Source organism: Cheilinus undulatus, linkage group 4 (genome assembly GCF_018320785.1).
Source record: "Cheilinus undulatus linkage group 4, ASM1832078v1, whole genome shotgun sequence".
NCBI classification, from domain to species: Eukaryota; Metazoa; Chordata; class Actinopteri; order Labriformes; family Labridae; genus Cheilinus; species Cheilinus undulatus.
This window is the reverse complement of record NC_054868.1, coordinates 54,175,963-54,192,575: the sequence shown is the minus strand read 5'-3', so window position 1 is coordinate 54,192,575 and position 16,613 is coordinate 54,175,963. Positions and strand designations below refer to the sequence as shown.

The 16,613-nt window shown below is 40.4% G+C and overlaps 1 protein-coding gene across 1 annotated transcript; it reads left to right on the top strand.

Annotated features, from left to right (window-relative positions):
* Positions 1–1,017: 1,017 nt before the first annotated feature.
* On the top strand, positions 1,018–13,089 carry zgc:66455 (uncharacterized protein LOC393502 homolog). The gene is made up of 10 exons (XM_041784333.1): positions 1,018–1,210; positions 1,318–1,348; positions 3,571–4,154; positions 5,763–6,165; positions 8,169–8,210; positions 9,668–9,765; positions 9,891–9,952; positions 10,107–10,270; positions 12,293–12,448; positions 12,585–13,089. The coding sequence occupies exons 1-10, from the start codon at positions 1,136–1,138 to the stop codon at positions 12,950–12,952; spliced, it is 1,983 nt and encodes a 660-aa protein (XP_041640267.1). The 5' UTR covers positions 1,018–1,135; the 3' UTR covers positions 12,953–13,089.
* Positions 13,090–16,613: the final 3,524 nt, after the last annotated feature.

Below are 16,613 nucleotides of genomic sequence, written 5' to 3'. Positions count from 1 at the left end.
CAGAATGTGGCAAAAATGGGTGAAAAGTGACAAAAAATGAGTTACAGGTGGCAAAAATGTTCCAAAAGCGACAAAAATGTGAAGAAAAATGAGTGAAAAGTGACTTAAATGGGCAAAAATGAGAATAAAGGTGGAAAAAAATGGACAAAAAACATCAAAGAGTGACAAAACGGGAAGTTAGTGGCATTTAATTGCAAATGGCAGCTTAAATGGCCGACAAGTCAAAGACAAGGTGCAAAAAATTGCAAACAGCTGGTTAAAAGTGTCAAAAATGGGCTAAGAGCAGTAAAAATGGGTAAATAAGGGCAATGGAGGTATACAGAGAAAAAGTAGAGGTTGACAGTTAAAGTCTACTCTGTAAGTGTGGGGAACAAACTGATCAGTGTTATTCGTAATGGATGTTTTTTGAGGTCAAATTTTCCTTTTTAAGGTTTTCTTGGGGAATAATGTTTAAAATTAAGAGTTGAGTTTCACTGATCTAAACCATTGTGGTATCCCAGATGTCTTCATCAGAGTTCCTCCCATCCTCAGTGAACAGGTGGGTGACAGAGTGGTAATGATCAATAAGTCCACATGTCTGATTAGTGTGAGACATGCCCCTAATCCTGAGCATCTATTTTTATTTTCTGAGCTCCACCTGGACTACAGATGTGTCCAGGTATTAGGATGGAAGGAGGTTGAGTCCTGATGGTCCTCAGAGCTGATGAAGAACTGTTGGCTGTTTAGATTTACCATGTGGGTTTGTCCTGTAGGTCTCCGGCTCTGGGACCTGGGAAGAGATGCCTCTAAACCCTTTAAACTGGTTTTAGATAAATGGAGAAGGACCAACATTAGTCCTGATCTGGGGCCTCCACATATCTGAGATATGTACTACACTAGATCTCTGTATCTAAACACCAGAGATTAAAGGTTAAATCAAATGCAGTCAGGCTTCCTGTTAGGACTGTATTTATAAATCCAACAGTGCCCCCTGGTGGACAGACTGTAGTACATGGATGAAAAAGAAACCCAATCAGTGACCTGATGAGGTTCAGCTGCTCACACAGAAAAACAAACACAGCTAGACTGAAGCTGAGGATCAACTTGATTTTCTGACAGAGATTTAAAGTTTCAGAGAAAATATTCAGGCGGGAAAATGCCACAGAAGAAAAACTTTGAGAGTATGTGGCTCATATTTCTGCTCATATTTTGGAAACACTGCAGCACACAGGTACGTTTCTCCTTTTCACTGTTGAATCAGGCGCACTGGTTGAGTTTTATAGTATAATGTGTCATACTTTTATTCTACTTATTTATTTTTACCGTTTGGTGTTTTAGGTGAGGGGTGAAGAGGCTAATGGACCTCCAGGTGAGCACACCAGTTCTTCTTCTTCTGTTTAACTGTGAATGTTTCCTTTAGTGCTCTTATCTGTGCAATTTATATTCAATAGAGAGAATCTGATAAAAAAAAAAAAAATTAATTAAAGAAAATATTCAGTCCACCAGAGATGTAAACTTTAGTTACCAAAAGGAAAACTTTGATTTTAGACTTATGAATTGTTTGTTCCTCCACATTAGACCGTTATTATTACAGAAGATTTGGCACAAACACAGTCAGTGTAGTCTACAGATGGGTTTTCAATTCCAAAATTAAGAAATAAGCTGTTTCCAAATTACTGTTTAAAAATAGGAAACAAAACAGAAAAAACTGACCCCAGGTAGTTCAAGGAGGATAAAATAAGTAGATAATAAACCATTTTTACTTTCTTGATTTTCATTTTAGATAAAAATAAATAAATAAAAAATGAAAAAGCAGTTTTTCTCGTCATATTGTTTTTCTCTGATTCAAAGAGGGAGATCAAAGAACAGAACAGTGGTAACCTAACATTCTTTAGTTCACAGTGTCTGCAGTGGGTCACACATGATGGAAAAAGAATGTTACATCACCAGTGTTCTTTTCTTTGATCTTCCTATTTGGATCAGAAAATAAAACAATAAGATGAAAAACAAATTGTTTTTTGGAATGATTCTTTTTCAAAAACATAAAAACAAAACAAAACAAAACAAAAAACCCCCAAAAACAAACAGTTTTCTGTTTCCCACTTAAGTGTGAACAGCCTGACACAGCTACGGGCCGGCTTCTCCAGAAATAGGAAAACTGCTTGTTTGTAGATTTTTGATTTCTCATTCCAATGAAAAATAAGTTTGCCATAAAAACACTGACCAATTACCAATTTACCAGCATCAGCAATAATAAGCTATAAAAAGAATAAGAATATCCTGAACAATAGGAACAATAATTACATTTAACCCAATAAATAATGATCGAACTCAATAATGATCCATGGCTGGATTGTCCATATAATCGTGTTCATCAGAAATAATTACACCAACTTTTCTGCAACTTGAGGAGATTGTGGAAAGGCCAGGGGCAGAGAATCCTGATTTCTGCATGTCCTCTTTCATCTCAGAAATTTAACTTTTACTCTCAGAATCCTGACTTTACTCTCAGAACTCGAACTTTTATCCTAGAATCTTGACGTTGATCTTAGAATTCTGACTTTGATCTTATAATCTTGACTTTGATCTCAGAATTGTGACTTTGATCTCAGAATCCTGACTTTGATCTCGGAATTCTGACTTTGATCTTATAATCCTGACTTTGATCTCAGAATTGTGACTTTGATCTCAGAATCCTGACTTTGATCTCAGAGTTCTGACTTTGATCTCAGCATTCTGACTTTGATCTTGGAATTCTGACTTTGATCTCAGAATCCTGACTTTGATCTCAGAATTGTGACTTTGATCTCAAATTGTGACTTTGATCTCAGAATTGTGACTTTGATCTGAGAATTCTGACTTTGATCTCAAAATTCTGACTTTGATCTCAGAATTGTGACTTTGATCTGAGAATTCTGACTTTGATCTGAGTTCTTACTTTCATCTCAGAATTCTGACTTTCATCTCAGAATTCTGACTTTGATCTCAGAGTTCTGACTTTGATCTCAGAATTCTGACTTTGATCTCAGAATTCTGACTTTGATCTCAGAGTTCTGACTTTGATTTCAGAATTCTGACTTTGATCTCAGAATTCTGACTTTAATCTGAGAACTCTGACTTTGATCTCAGAATTCTTACTTTGATCTTAGAACTCTGAGTTTGATCTGAGAATTCTGACTTAAATCTCAGAATTCTGATTTTGATCTCAGAATTCTTACTTTGATCTCAGATATCTTACTTTGATCTTAGAATTCTGACTTTGACCTCAGAATTCTTACTTTAATCTTAGAACTCTGACTTTGATCTCAGAATTCTGACTTTAATATCAGAATTCTGACTTTAATATCAGAGTTCTGACTTTGATTTCAGAATTGTGACTTTGATCTCAGAATTGTGACTTTGATCTGAGAATTCTGACTTTTATCTCAGAATTCTTACTTTGATCTCAGCATTCTGATTTTTTTCTGAATTAAAGAAAAAGGGGACCTCAAAAAGTGTTTTTCATGGACCTTACTCCTCTGCGTTAGTAAAGAAGTTATAGCTGTAAATTCTTCTCCTTGTTTGTCTGACGCTTTTGGGTCTCCGCCACAGATGACCTCGGAGCTGAAGAAGGCGGGGCTTTCTTCGCCCTGAGGAGCTGCCATCAGCTGCTGCACAGCGACAGCGGCGAGTTCTTCTCCCCAGACTACCTCTGCTCCAACCCTCCCCTGTGGTGTAACTGGACCATCAGGGTGGATCCTGGTAAGAGGATCCACCTGCACCTGGAGGACCTGACCCCGGATGACACCTGCCACCTTAAACAGGACCAGGTCCACGTGGACGAGCCTGCCGGACCCTTCAGGGTTCACAAAGTCCTGCTGAAGTGCTGGAGAGAGGTCAAGTTTACATCCTCCTCCAACACTTTATATGTGATGCTGCTGATCAGGGGGCATCCCAGCCCACCATACAGGGGCTTCTATGGGCGCTACCAGGCGTTTGGACCACCGGTGGTTTTTCACCCACAGGACGGCTACATGCTGAGACAGACAGGGTCTGTTATTCAGAACGGTGAAGACGGGGAGTCAGACCAACACGACTATACTCAGATGGTAAATCCTGATCTAATGTATGATTATTACGATCAACACGCTGACGTGACGCCAGTGCTGCCCTGGGACGAAGACGAGGACATGGAGGTGAGAGTCAAACCTTCAGCTGTCAAGGTCTTTTCAGCTAGGCCAGACATTAGCTGATATAATCTGATTCAAACAGAGTTTTCCTCCTCTGCCCCCAACAAGAATCCCATCATCATGAAAACACAACAACACTGTTTTGTGCTGTAGAGCCATGTACACTACTGCTTACACACCATGTAAACAGTAGTTCATTCTTTACCCTGCAGGTGAAGCAGCTCACTCACAGACACCAGTATAATATCATCATCAAAGGCAAGGCTTGAATGTTTCATAAGCTTTAAAGTAGGACGTCATCAAAGGCAAGGCTTGAATGTTTCATAAGCTTTAAAGTAGGACGTCATCAAAGGCAAGGCTTGAATGTTTCATAAGCTTCAAAGTATGACATCATCTTAAAAAAGAGAGGGTAGAATGTTTCTTAACTTTAGGAATGACAACATCATCAAAGGCAAGGCTTGAATGTTTGATAAGCTTAACAGAATGATATCATCTTAAAAGGCAAGCACTGAATATTTCAAAACATTAAAGAATTACACTATCTTCATGGGCAAGGCTGGAATGTTTTATTAGCTTTAAAGGATGACTTCATCTACAAGGGCAAGTCTTGAGTGTTTTACGAAATGTAAAGGTTTACATCATCTTCAAAAGCAATGCTGGAATTTTTTTAAAAGCTTTAAAGTATGAGATCTCAAACAACAACAATGCTGGAATGTTTTAAGACTTTGCAATGGTGTGAATGTTTTATAAACTTTAAAGTAGGACATCATCAAAGGCAAGGCTTGAATGGTTTATAAGCTTCAAAGTATGAAATCATCTTAAAAGGCAAAGACAGAATATTTCAAAACATTAAAGATTTACACCATCTTCAAGGGCAAGGCTGGAATGTTTTAAAGGGATACTCCAACAATTTGGCAAATTCGCCCATTGCCATAATCCCTATAGTCTTAGTAATAGGTACGTTTCCTTTAGTTGTTGGTGCAAGCTGTTTCTAGATCTGGGGGAACCATTAAACCAGAGCACCGCTAACCCTATGCTAGCAGACGGAATTTTTGCTTTCCCTCATCAAACTCATCAAATACACAATCCAACAACTCCAAAACACTCTAGTGGACAAGTTGTGACCTGCACATTCACCACGCTATGAAAAAATAATGTATATATATTTGTAACATTACGACACATGAAGCAAATTCTCAGAACTATTTCTTGAGTGAACCACTGGGTGGAGTGACACAGTGCAGCAGCCATGTCTGGAGTGTAGCTTTGCATTTAACTTTAAAACATCTCCGTCTTGTAATGTTCCATGATTATTTCATAGCGTGGTGAATGTTGGTTAAGCTTGGCATGCTGTGCCCTTTAACCCTCCAATTTTCCATGTTTTAGGCCATGGTTGTCTCTTTGATAACACTGCACCTTTGGTACATGGTTATGGATTAATTATTAACCATAATCCAACAGCAGTGGACACAGGACAGGATGTTCTCTCAGATTATGAATTCTGGATTGTATTCAGGCATGAATCATCCCAGCCTCCAGTGTCCTTTTAACCCTATCCCTGTCCTTTAATGTTTATTTTTTCACATACTCCTGTATCCTCCATCCTCTCCTTAGGTGGGTGAAAACCAGCATGCAGCCTTCATGAATTTCAGCCACATCCACTCGTTCAGGACTGAGCCCACCGTGCCAACGTTCACACAGGAGACGTCCAGATCAGGACGAGGAGCTGATCGAACACCTCCACACCCACCTGACCTGTCTGAGTCTCCACAGCAGGACCATGCCAGTCAGGACAATGAGGTACAGCCCACCACCCTGACACCAACAGTCCTATGGAGGGATGTGGAGGTCACCTCAGAAGTATCAGAGGGGGCTACAGTTTCAGAGGAGAACAGGCCAGGGGTCAGTGAGGCCTTGGACCAGATGCTTTCTGCTGGTGTGGGACCAGAAAAAGAGCCCGAGCCAACCCACCCACAGCCCAACATGGTGGAGCAGCTGTCCGACCACAGAGGACACTGTGAGTACATCAGTGATCTTTACACATTAAACCAGCCAGTCTGTTTTGACTTACTGTTAGCTAGTTTGGACTGTCTCCATGGAGATACACTGGACAGGGGTATAGTTTAAAAGGATGAATGTGATGCCTGTGACACGTTCCAAAAATGAAGACAGGAGAAGTAAAGACTGGGAAAGTTGTGGAATACTCTCTGACAACATTCCACAGGAAGGTTAACTGGAGATTGGAAATCCTGTGAATTCAGCAGGACAATGTCAAGATACATTCTACAGAAGTTACAACAGCATGGCTTCACAGTCAAAGAGGGCAGGGCCTGCATGCAAAAAACAAGGATGGAATGTTTTATAGGGTTTAATAGATGAAATCATCTTCAAAGGTAAAGATGGAATGTTACCATCTATAAAGGATAGAATGTTATAAGCACTGAAGGCCAGAATGTTATGAAGTTTAAAGGATGGACTGCTATGAGTTTTAAAAGGTGGAATGTCAAGATCTACAGGACAGAATCCTTTACAGGATTAACTGATATAAGCTTTAATGGATGGAATGTTTAATCTTTAATGGATGGAATGTTTTAAGATTTGGAGTACATAAATTGATAAGCTTTAAAGGACGGAATGTTATGAGCTTTACAGGACTGATTGATATAAGCTTTAATGGATGGAATGTTATGATCTTAAAAGGATGGAATGTTATAAGCTTTAAAGGATGGAATGTTATTAGTTTAAAGGGTGGAATTTCATAAGCTTTACAGGATAGAATGTTGTAAGCTTTAAAGGGTGGAATGTTATGAGCTTTAAAGGGTGGAATATAGTAAGCCATGGAGCATGTACATTTATTAGCTTTATAGATGGAATGTTGTGAGATTTACAGGATAGAATGTTAAAGCTTTAAAGGGTGGAATGTTATGAGCTTTAAAGGATGGATTGTCATGATCTTTACAGGGTGGAATAGGAAGGAATGTTATGGGCTTTAAAGTGTGAAATGTCATGAGCTTTAAAGGGTGAAATGTTATAAGCTTTAAAGGATGGAATGTTATGGGCTTTAAATTGTGGAATGTTATGAGCTTTAAAGGATGGATTGTCATGATCTTTACAGGGTGGAATAGGAAGGAATGTTATGGGCTTTAAAGTGTGAAATGTCATGAGCTTTAAAGGGTGAAATGTTATAAGCTTTAAAGGATGGAATGTTATGGGCTTTAAATTGTGGAATGTTATGAGCTTTAAAGGATGGAATGTTATGGGCTTTAAAGTGTAATGTTATGAGCTTTACAGGACTGATTGATATAAGCTTTAATGGATGGAATGTTATGATCTTAAAAGGATGGAATGTTATAAGCTTTAAAGGATGGAATGTTATTAGTTTAAAGGGTGGAATTTCATGAGCTTTACAGGATAGAATGTTATGAGCTTCAAACGTTGGAAAAGTTATGGGCTTTAAAGAATGGAATGTTATAAGCTTTACAGGCTAGAATGTTATGAGATTTAAACGTTGGAATGTTATGAGCTTTAAAGGGTGGCAGGTTTAATAACAGGGGTTTTTAACAGCATGTGAGTATTGACATCACATTGCATTGTATGCTTGATGTCTACACTTGATCTGTTGACAGTTGCCATTATCTTTCACAGGCAGAGGATGGAATGGTCATGAAGCTGGGGATGTTGTGGGCTTCACCTCACTTTCTTGCTAAATATAAAACCAAGTTGCACCCACTTTTACAAAGTTGATATGTTATGTTAAGGTTATTATTGCAGCCTCACCCAGGCATTTTGGCCCACCAACACAACAAACACTACCTATTTTTACACCCCCCCTTCATTTATAACAAGTATTGATCATAAAACATATTTGTAAAAGGTGTCATGCTATTTTATCTGAAATACCTGTTAATCATCATAAAATGTATGAAAATCGATGCTTTGACATCTATTGTGAACTGCAGCGCCACCATGAGGCCATAACTGTTCTCATTTTTAATGTTCTTATTTGTTTCTGTCATTCAGATGAAATAAAAAATCACTCTGGAAACCCTCACCTTCCTGGTGGTGAGTATCACATCTGTGCTATGTGGACCCAGACTGCTTAAACGTATCCATGTATTTCTGTTTATGTAGTCAGGGATAGCCTCTGTATTTCTGCTCATGTAGTCAGTGATAGCCTCTGTATTTCTGCTCATGTAGTCAGTGATAGCCTCTGTATTTCTGCTCATGTAGTCAGTGATAGCCTCTGTATTTCTGCTCATGTAGTCAGTGATAGCCTCTGTATTTCTGCTCATGTAGTCAGTGATAGCCTCTGTATTTCTGCTCATGTAGTCAGTGATACCCTCTGTATTTCTGTTCATGTAGTCAGTGATAGCCTCTGTATTTCTGTTCATGTGGTCAGTGAAAGCCTCTGTATTTCTGTTCATGTAGTCAGTGATAGCCTCTGTATTTCTGTTCATGTAGTCAGTGATAGCCTCTGTATTTCTGTTCATGTGGTCAGTGATAGCCTCTGTATTTCTGCTCATGTAGTCAGTGATAGCCTCTGTATTTCTGTTCATGTGGTCAGTGATCGCCTCTGTATTTCTGCTCATGTAGTCAGTGATAGCCTCTGTATTTCTGCTCATGTAGTCAGTGATACCCTCTGTATTTCTGTTCATGTAGTCAGTGATAGCCTCTGTATTTCTGTTCATGTAGTCAGTGATAGCCTCTGTATTTCTGTTCATGTAGTCAGTGATAGCCTCTGTATTTCTGCTCATGTAGTCAGTGATAGCCTCTGTATTTCTGTTCATGTAGTCAGTGATAGCCTCTGTATTTCTGTTCATGTAGTTGGGGATAGCCTCTGTATTTCTGCTCATGTAGTCAGTGATCGCCTCTGTATTTCTGCTCATGTAGTCAGGGATAGCCTCTGTATTTCTGTTCATGTAGTCAGGGATAGCCTCTGTATTTCTGTTCATATTTCTGTTCATGTAGTCAGTGATAGCCTCTGTATTTCTGCTCATGTAGTCAGTGATAGCCTCTGTATTTCTGCTCATGTAGTCAGTGATAGCCTCTGTATTTCTGTTCATGTAGTCAGTGATAGCCTCTGTATTTCTGCTCATGTAGTCAGTGATAGCCTCTGTATTTCTGTTCATGTGGTCAGTGATAGCCTCTGTATTTCTGTTCATGTAGTCAGTGATAGCCTCTGTATTTCTGTTCATGTAGTCAGTGACAGCCTCTGTATTTCTGTTCATGTAGTCAGTGATAGCCTCTGTATTTCTGTTCATGTGGTCAGTGATAGCCTCTGTATTTCTGCTCATGTAGTCAGTGATAGCCTCTGTATTTCTGTTCATGTGGTCAGTGATAGCCTCTGTATTTCTGTTCATGTAGTCAGGGATAGCCTCTGTATTTCTGTTCATATTTCTGTTCATGTAGTTGAGGATAGCCTCTGTATTTCTGTTCATGTAGTTGGGGATAGCCTCTGTATTTCTGTTCATGTAGTCAGTGATAGCCTCTGATTCTCTGTGCTCCTTCTCTGCTCTCAGATTATCTTTTTGAGGTGGCTGTTGAAGTGAACTTCCAGCAGGACTTTGAGTCTTCAGAGCAGCTGTCCATGGCCCTGCAGCAGCCAGTGAAGGCTCTGGTAGGTGAATGAACCACAGAGCAAACTTTAAAGCTGGTATATGTCACAGGGTTTATGGATGGATGATGTGCAAAAAAAAAAAAAGAGAGAATTTCCAGTTTTAAACTGTATGACTGTCTCTGTAGATCACCAAGAAGCTGGAGGCTCTGCACTCACTGCTGTCACTGTCTTTTAAGAGAGTCAAAAGGTCTGCAGTCTCCATCTTTCCTTCTCACTGATGAAATGATAATGCAAGAAAGACAATCACGGATATGTTTTAATGAAATAAGTTTCCCCGCTGAACTCTGAAGAGAAGCATTGCTGTGAAAGTGTACCTGAATTAATCCATGCTGTTTGTGCAGGATAAGCGTGGGGGCATTGTGCATCCTCTGGCTGCAGGTCAGACACAGACCAGAAGATCTTCAGGTCCGCAGGGTCATGAACTCACTGCACGAACTCACCACAGACATGATCAGCCTCCGAGGAAGGACTGAGAAAGGAATCATCATGTCCATGTCGATAGCTGGTACGATGGACTTTGATAGAGAATCACCGACTTTTGAGGGTGCAGTAACAGGGATTTGAATCCGATTTAGAGCATGCAGACACCAAGTAGTAATCCTGAATCCTTTTTTTGGAAATATCTCTATCCTAAGAACAGTGTGAAATCTGATTGATATCAAACCTCATAGCTTGTTATCCTGAACTGAGTTGACATTTTGTTTGATTATTAGAACATAACAACAATCTCTTTATGTTGACCGTCCTTTGGAGGAAACCCTCGCTCCCCTCCAGTTCTGCACACTTTTCCAAAAGTTACCCTCTGTGGCTGTCTATTTGGCAAAAATGAAGCAACACAGTCCCCAACATACCCAGCTTCACCAACATTCAGTCCTCTGCTTTTGACATCATACTTCAAAGCATTTAATTAGCTTTAGCAAGAAGATAACATCCTTTAAAGTTTCACCAACATTCCACACTGGCCTTTGAAGATGATGTCATCCTTTAAAGCTTCACCAACATTCCATTCTCTGTCCTTGAAGATGTCATCCTTTAAAGCTTATGACATTCCATCCTCACTTTTGAAAGATGTCATCCTTTAAAGCTTTGGCAACATTCCATTCTATGTCTTTGAAGCTGATGTCATCTTTTAAAGCTTCACCAACATTCCATTCTCTGTCTTTAAGGATTGTGTTGCCTGTAAAGTTTCACCAACATTCCACACTGGCCTTTGAAGATGATGTCATCCTTTAAAGTTTCACCAACATTCCACACTGGCCTTTGAGGATGATGTCATCCTTTAAAGTTTCACCAACATTCCACACTGGCCTTTGAAGATGATGTCATCCTTTAAAGCTTCACCAACATTCCAGTCTCTGTCCTTGAAGATGTCATCTTTTAAAGCTTATAACATTCCATCCTTGTCTTTGAAGCTGATGTCATCCTTTAAAGCTTCACCAACATTCCATTCTCTGTCTTTAAGGATTGTGTTGCCTGTAAAGTTTCACCAACATTCCACACTGGCCTTTGAAGATGATGTCATCCTTTAAAGCTTCACCAACATTCCATTCTCTGTCCTCGAAGATGTCATCCTTTAAAGCTTATAACATTCCATCCTCACTTTTGAAAGATGTCATCCTTTAAAGCTTTGGCAACATTCCATTCTATGTCTTTGAAGCTGATGTCATCTTTTAAAGCTTCACCAACATTCCATTCTCTGTCTTTAAGGATTGTGTTGCCTGTAAAGTTTCACCAACATTCCACACTGGCCTTTGAAGATGATGTCATCCTTTAAAGTTTCACCAACATTCCACACTGGCCTTTGAGGATGATGTCATCCTTTAAAGTTTCACCAACATTCCACACTGGCCTTTGAGGATGATGTCATCCTTTAAAGCTTCACCAACATTCCATTCTCTGTCTTTAAGGATTGTGCTGCCCTGTAAAGCTTCACCAACATTCCATCCTCTGCCTTTGAAGATGTCATCCTTTAAGTTTCAGCATTCCTTCCCCTTCTCTGAAGATGATGTCGCCCTTTAAACCTTCACCAACATTCCGTCTACTCCCTTTAAAGATGATATCATTCTTTAAAGCTTTTCCATCTTTACCTTGTGCATGCAGGTCAATCTAGACCTGCAGTTATCTTTCCAGTCCAACCAGGACCTATCAAGATTTATTTACAAAATAATATAACTGCGTGTCCTTTAAATGCATGTTTATGACTACATGAGGAGAAAAGCTGTTAAAGAGGCTCTGCCCCTTTGCTGGTGGTTTATTTGGCCTTTGTTATTCTAATCAACATGCAGGGATACCAAGCCACTGTCAGACAGCCACAGAGAGGAATATGAGGAGGGACAGAGAGCTCTGATATCAGGTCAGCTATGAGGACAGGTTGCTAAAGCAGAGTCTGGATCTGAGTGCAGTTAACGTGGAATCTGAAAACAGAGTCTAAATGAAAAATGTAAACACGGGATTCAAATGTATGACTCAAGGTAGAATCTGTAGTTGAAGGGTGCATGATGATCTCTGTGTGTCTTCTGCGCCTCAGATGTAAACGAGTGTGGGACCATGATGGTGATGTGTGACGTTAACGCAGACTGTGTGAACAAATTTGGTTCATACGTGTGCCACTGCAGGCCAGGCCTCAAGGACGCCTCCCGCCTGGGATCAGGAGGAACGGTCTGTGTGGATGTGAAGGAAACAGGTTTGGAACTGATGTATTTGTTCAGCCCTGTAGGACTGGGTGGGTAGGACTGCTGCTGTATCAATCACTGGGAGCCGTAAATTTTGGCAAAGTCTGAAATGGGTTCCATGGTGATCCTCCTGTCGTCTTCCTGCAGGTTGCAGCTCCGGTCTGTCTGCAGAGACTAAAGGCGTCTACGTGCTCTTTTTCCTGCTCAGCAGTCTCATCCTGATGCTGCTGGGGGCAGCCGGCATGCTCTACCACCGTCACCACCGGGGGGCGTTCCTGGTCCGCTGCCATAGCAACCTCTCTCATACTGACCCCAACAACAACCACCACCATCAGCATCATGAAGGTGACCCTGACCTGACACCCCCGCCCCCTCCACCTCCCGCCCGGGGCTTCAGGGAGGGCTGGCCTCAGATGAAGGAGCACCTCCCCCCCGTCGACCTGCCGCTGCTGCGCTTCAGCCCGCTGCTGCCTCCAGACGACTACACGGAGCCACAGGAGGGCGGGAGGAAGTGAGGGGACGAGGACCTGGAGCTGGGATTCTTTACCGTATCTACACTCTACACATGGAAATGTATTTTATTTTATTTTATTTCAGTTGTATATCTGCGGTATTTACTCTGATGGATTAAAACCACAAATTATCTGCATCAGCTCACTGTCATGACATCATTTCAAGACTGCCAATGAGGGGTTTAGGGGGTGAGAGTTCTCTCTGGCCTGGCCAAACTGGAGGTCCCATAGAGGTCAGCAAAACCATGGTCCATTGTAAAGTTAATCTGTGATAACCATATTTTTAACCAGAATAACAACAACAGGCCTGTCAAAAAATGTTAACCTTCTACTGGGGATGTTAACAACATTGGTGGGAACACAACGATTAGGGAAGTAATGTTAGACCTCATAGCTGAGCCATAATATGCACAAATGTGAGGATACCAGAGAATAAAGAAGAAAGTGAGACAACTTTAAGGAAAAAGGATTGGAATCATTCTGAAAAGAGACAAAAAAAAAATGAGAGAAAAGAAACCAAAAAGGTTAAAAAGGGCAAAAGTAACAAAAAGTGTCAAAAATGGGTTAAGAGTGGCAAAGTAGGTCCAACAGTAGCCAAAATGGGTTAAATACAGCAAAAATTGGTTAAAATGGTCACAAAGTGGAAAAAGGATTGATTATTGGTAAAACGGAGCAAAAAGAAACTAAAAGTGGCAAAAATTGGTCTTCACTGGCAAAGTAGATAAAAAATGAGCAAAAATTGGTAAAACATGGTAAGAAGTGGCAAGTTTGGCCAAAAGGTGGTAAAATAGTACCAAAGAGTGTCAAAAATGGGTTAAAAGAGGCAAAAATGAGCAAAACAGCAAAAAGAGGTGGCAACAAATGCAAATAGCATACTGCATAGGTCAAACAGAAAAAATGGGTTAAGTGTGGCAAACATTGGCATAAGGTGAAAAAGTGGGTAAAAGGTTGCAACCACAGGTGAAACATGGCAAAAGTTGGTTGAAAGTGATTTTAAAACAAGCATAAAGGGACGTGACTGGACAAAAGAAGTGGAAATTGTGTTTAAAGTGGTAAAAGCATTCTTGCTCTTGGATTTTTTTCTCTGGACCAGCCAATAGGAAACAGGAAGAGGATGGACCAATCAGGTTAGATGTGCCCGTTGTTGCTATACCTTTCTCCAGGAGACATTTGCTTTGACCTCACTGAGAAAGTCCCAACATTCTATCACACACTCATTGTAAAAGTCTGGGAGCCAAAAATCATCATCAGACTTTTACAGTTATAAATAAAAAAATCTGTCAAAGATAGCACAAAAGGTGAATCCAGCATAAACAGCTGAATAATTGTTTTCTTTTTAAAGCCAAAATGAAATCTGTAGGAGGAGCTGGGGTGGAGTTATATGGCTTGGAAGTGGACAGAGATGACATGTGTGATAGAATGTTGGGACTCTCAAAATGTTGGGACCCTGAAAGCAGATGTCTCCTGGAGACATTGGCTGGTTTGGACTGGCTTGTTCTTCTAAGAATGTAAGAGCAGAAATACTCTTAGAGTGCAGAGAAAGTTTCCGACGCCGCCGAGAAAAATCAGAGAGGTTCAGTTAAACAAATGAGGAAGATGCAGAAGAAACACCCCAACAAATGTGTTTTTATGTACACCTGGGCCAGGAAGACTCTACTTGTACTTTTGTTTGTTTTGTACATTCACTCAGTGTTAGTCATAAAACCTGGAGAGAGAAACGTCTGAATTATTTCGCTTTCTAACTCTTAACATGCTGTGTCTATGATAACACCGTGGTGAATTTACCGCATTAAAAATGAGCCAGAGTGTCTCAAGGACACTCCAGCAGGGTCCTGGGCATGTAGGGGGCCAGGGTCCTGGACGTGTAGGGGGCCAGGGTCCTGGGCGTGATGGGGGTCTGTGACCTCTGCGTTTCAGTCCGGCCACCCTGTGTGTGAGGAGTGAAGTAGTCTGTTCCTGCCCCCCTCGTCCAAACGGCTTTAACGAGCTTATGACGGCTAATCCAGGCGGTGTGCTGTCACATGGGGAGTCTGCTGACCAGGCTCTGTTTTATGTCATGCTGCTCGTACCCTCAGCTGGAGAAATGAAGCCTTTCTTTAGCATCCTAAATGTCATCAGGCCTCTTCCCACTACCATCCACCCTATGTTATCTATGACAGGATGGATAATGATGCTGGTTGATAATAATAAAAACATAATGTATGGTCTCAGACACAGCAGTAAGGCTGGTTTTCTGCACATTTCCTGCCCACAAATAACAGATATAGTCATAAAATCTCAAAGTGACCTAAATGAAGACAGTATTTCTGTGTTCTATGTGAAGGCCAGCAGGGGGCGACTCCACTGGTCTCAATAAGGCTCAGCTTCCTCCCTCTGCTGGCAGCCAGAGGTCGAGGAGGCCGTCCTTCCTCCCATCCACCCCCACCCATCAATGCTGAGATTCACCTGCTGGGTAGTAGCCTCTACCCATAATCCTCTGCTCCCCACTGCTCCTCTTACTTATATAAAAGTGTTCATGTTGTAGGGATCAGCTGTGGCTCTAAAAACATGAATGACTCATCATCTCTGAGATAAAACACACCTGAAATGTCTGATTCTTGATTTTACCTGTCCCACTGTACTCCAGCGTTCCTGTGTGTATCAGTGCTCATGTGTTTATCTAGCTTTGTCTTATAATGAATTTAACATTAACTTACCTACTTGAAGGATGACATTTTCTCCTCACCAGTTCAACCCACGTTTCCAGGAGTTACTAACAATAGCTTACTCAGCAAAAATGGAGGGAAAAAGGCCCCAACAACCCCAGCTTCACCAACCTTCAGTCCTCTACCTTTGAAAATGATGATGTCAAAGCTTTTAAAACATTCTGTCCTCACCCTTGGAGACTCTTATCAAACCTAAAATATTCTATCCCTACCTTTGAAGATGTCATCATAGCTTATAAAACATTCCATCCCTGCCTTTGAAAGTTTCTTCAAAGCTTATAAAACGTTCCATCCTTACCTTTTAAATGATGCCATCAAACTTATAAAACATTCAGTCCTTATGTTCGAAGATGATGTCATCAAAGTTTATAAAACATTCCATCTCTTCCTTTAAAGATAATGTCTTTAAAGCCTGTAAAACATTTCATCCCTACCTTTGAAAATGATTTCATCAAAGTTTTTAGAATATTCCATCCTCACCCTAGAAGGCTTATCAAATCTAAAACATTCAATCCCTACCTTTCTAAATGTCATTATAGCGTATAAAACATTCCATTCCTACCTTTGAATGTGTCATTATAGCTTAAAAAACATTCCATTCCTCCCTTTGAAGATGATGTCATTATAGCTTCTAAAACATTTCATCCCTACCTTTGAAAATGATTCCATCGAAGCTTTAAAACATTCCATTCCTACCTTTGAAGATGATGTCATCATAGCTTATAAAACATTCCATTCCTACCTTTGAATATGTCATTATAGCTTATAAAACATTCCATTCCTACCTTTGAAGATGATGTCATCATAGCTTATTAAACATTCCATTCCTACCTTTGAATATGTCATTATAGCTTATAAAACATTCCATTCCTACCTTTGAAGATGATGTCATCATAGCTTATTAAACATTCCATTCCTCCCTTTGAATATGTCATTATAGCTTATTAAACATTCCATTC